This window comes from Cyprinodon variegatus, unplaced genomic scaffold (assembly GCF_000732505.1).
Source record: "Cyprinodon variegatus isolate N-32 unplaced genomic scaffold, C_variegatus-1.0 Scaffold1198, whole genome shotgun sequence".
In the NCBI taxonomy this organism is placed as follows: domain Eukaryota; kingdom Metazoa; phylum Chordata; class Actinopteri; order Cyprinodontiformes; family Cyprinodontidae; genus Cyprinodon; species Cyprinodon variegatus.
Genome location: NW_015151651.1, coordinates 13,792 through 15,525, shown reverse-complemented (window position 1 = coordinate 15,525; position 1,734 = coordinate 13,792). Strand labels below are relative to the sequence as shown.

Genomic DNA, 1,734 nt, shown 5'->3' with positions numbered 1-1,734 from the left:
CTATGTAATTCTTTTAGTTTGAAACTACATAAGCTATTAATATAATGATAGATCCAGGTTTGTTTTATTCAGGAAAAGCCAGTCTCTTAAAATCCAGTAATTTAGAAGAAGGCAGATGTGAGAAGATCTATTTCCAGTCCACTGTATCAGCCTGATGTTTTGCTCAAATAGTAAATGCTTCATACATACGTAACATATTTTAAATATTTAGTTTTTATTTTTAATACAGCCTGGTGTTAACATTGCAACTATTAGGATTACAATGATTGACTATGGAGAAAGATTATTGCTTCCTTAAACACTGGCAACCTTTAACCTCCAAAGAGACGTTTGGAGCCACTTTCAATGGAAAAGGAAGCTGTAAATTCTTTCTGACATGTAAAATAAAGACAACTGTGATATTAAAAGGTTTTTTTTCCTTTATACTTTGTATAAATAGCTGCACTGTTTGACTTTTGAAAATGTGCCGGCAAAATGTCGTTTTGTCTAGCAGCGAGGATGAAGGAACAACATGGCATGCAGCGCCTTTCAGAGGCTCTTAAAGAAGAGGCAGGCAGGTACATAAGCTGTTAAAAAAAAGCTGCTGCTGATCAGACTGCCTGATAGAGCGACTCCTAAATATTTATTATTTCAATTGCTTTAGATTATCACAGCAGTTAGATTCTCAATAAATTATTGAGCCTATAAATATGGTAGTAGTATTGACCCCAGAGCACTTAATTTGAAAATCTCTTAAGCCGACCTACAGTCGAACTGCAGGGCCTCTTGGGTTTCAGCCCATATATATATATATTTTTTTTTTGGGGTGGAGTGAAAGGCCCGTTCAAATAATCGGGCCTGTGGAGAGTCGGCTCTACAGTCTCAGCTGTGGCATATTTTGAATTTTGTCAACATGGAGCAAAGCTTTTAATGTGAAAGCTCATTCCTGTGATGTAATTTCTTCACCCAGATCATATATGATAAAGTATTCACTACTACTTACTAACCTTAAAGACTTGGCTGCGAGGGGTCTTGTTTCCATTGTAGCCCATATCATTCCCATTATTGGGTGAAGAAGGCCCAAGGCGGAATACATGGCAGAAAATACGAACAATCCTCAGAAGACTTTTCATCTGAGCTTCATAACTACTGGACAGGCTGACAGAGGGATGAAAACAACAAACGTGAAGTTAGTGAAACATTAAATAGAATATACTTACAATATAGCTGGAAAGATCATTTTGACATATGAAGGATGGATTCAATGGAAACGAGGGGTTTGTTCTTTTTTTTGTCACTTATATTTCATGAGTCTTTTCAAGCATATACAGGACATGGAATATAGAACAGAATAAGAAAAAAAAATACATTTTTATTCTTTTGTCCCTTAGTGCTTCCTGTAGTCTTAGTCTATATGTTAACCTTTCTATTACAGGTATGTCTTCTATTGTTATCCATTGATCCTTCGTTTGCACCTCGATCTTCATCCATTTCCTCGTGATAAACTTTTGAGCTACTTTGTCAAAAATTCATTATTTTATAAATTGTGCCGTCAGTGAGGTTACACAAATATAGCAGTTCAGGTTTAAATGGTACTTTTGCACTAAATCCTGATATACAATAAGAGCTTATGAACATATTCCAGTATTGTACAAGTTTAGGACATTTCCAGAATATATGTTCTTCATTCTTTCCAACATGGTTGTTGCGACTTTAAACTGCTTGTTTTTGATATATTGTCTGATAAAGAAACTG

At 35.3% G+C, this 1,734-nt stretch overlaps 1 protein-coding gene across 1 annotated transcript in view; it reads right to left on the bottom strand.

Annotated features, from left to right (window-relative positions):
- The window catches only part of hace1 (HECT domain and ankyrin repeat containing E3 ubiquitin protein ligase 1), a 50,958-nt gene that overhangs the window by 36,390 nt on the left and 12,834 nt on the right, over positions 1 to 1,734 (bottom strand). Inside the window, exon 10 of the mRNA XM_015401249.1 lies at positions 987 to 1,137. Within this exon, the coding sequence (XP_015256735.1) occupies positions 987 to 1,137 (151 nt within the window). The remainder of the gene's footprint in view (positions 1 to 986; positions 1,138 to 1,734) is intronic.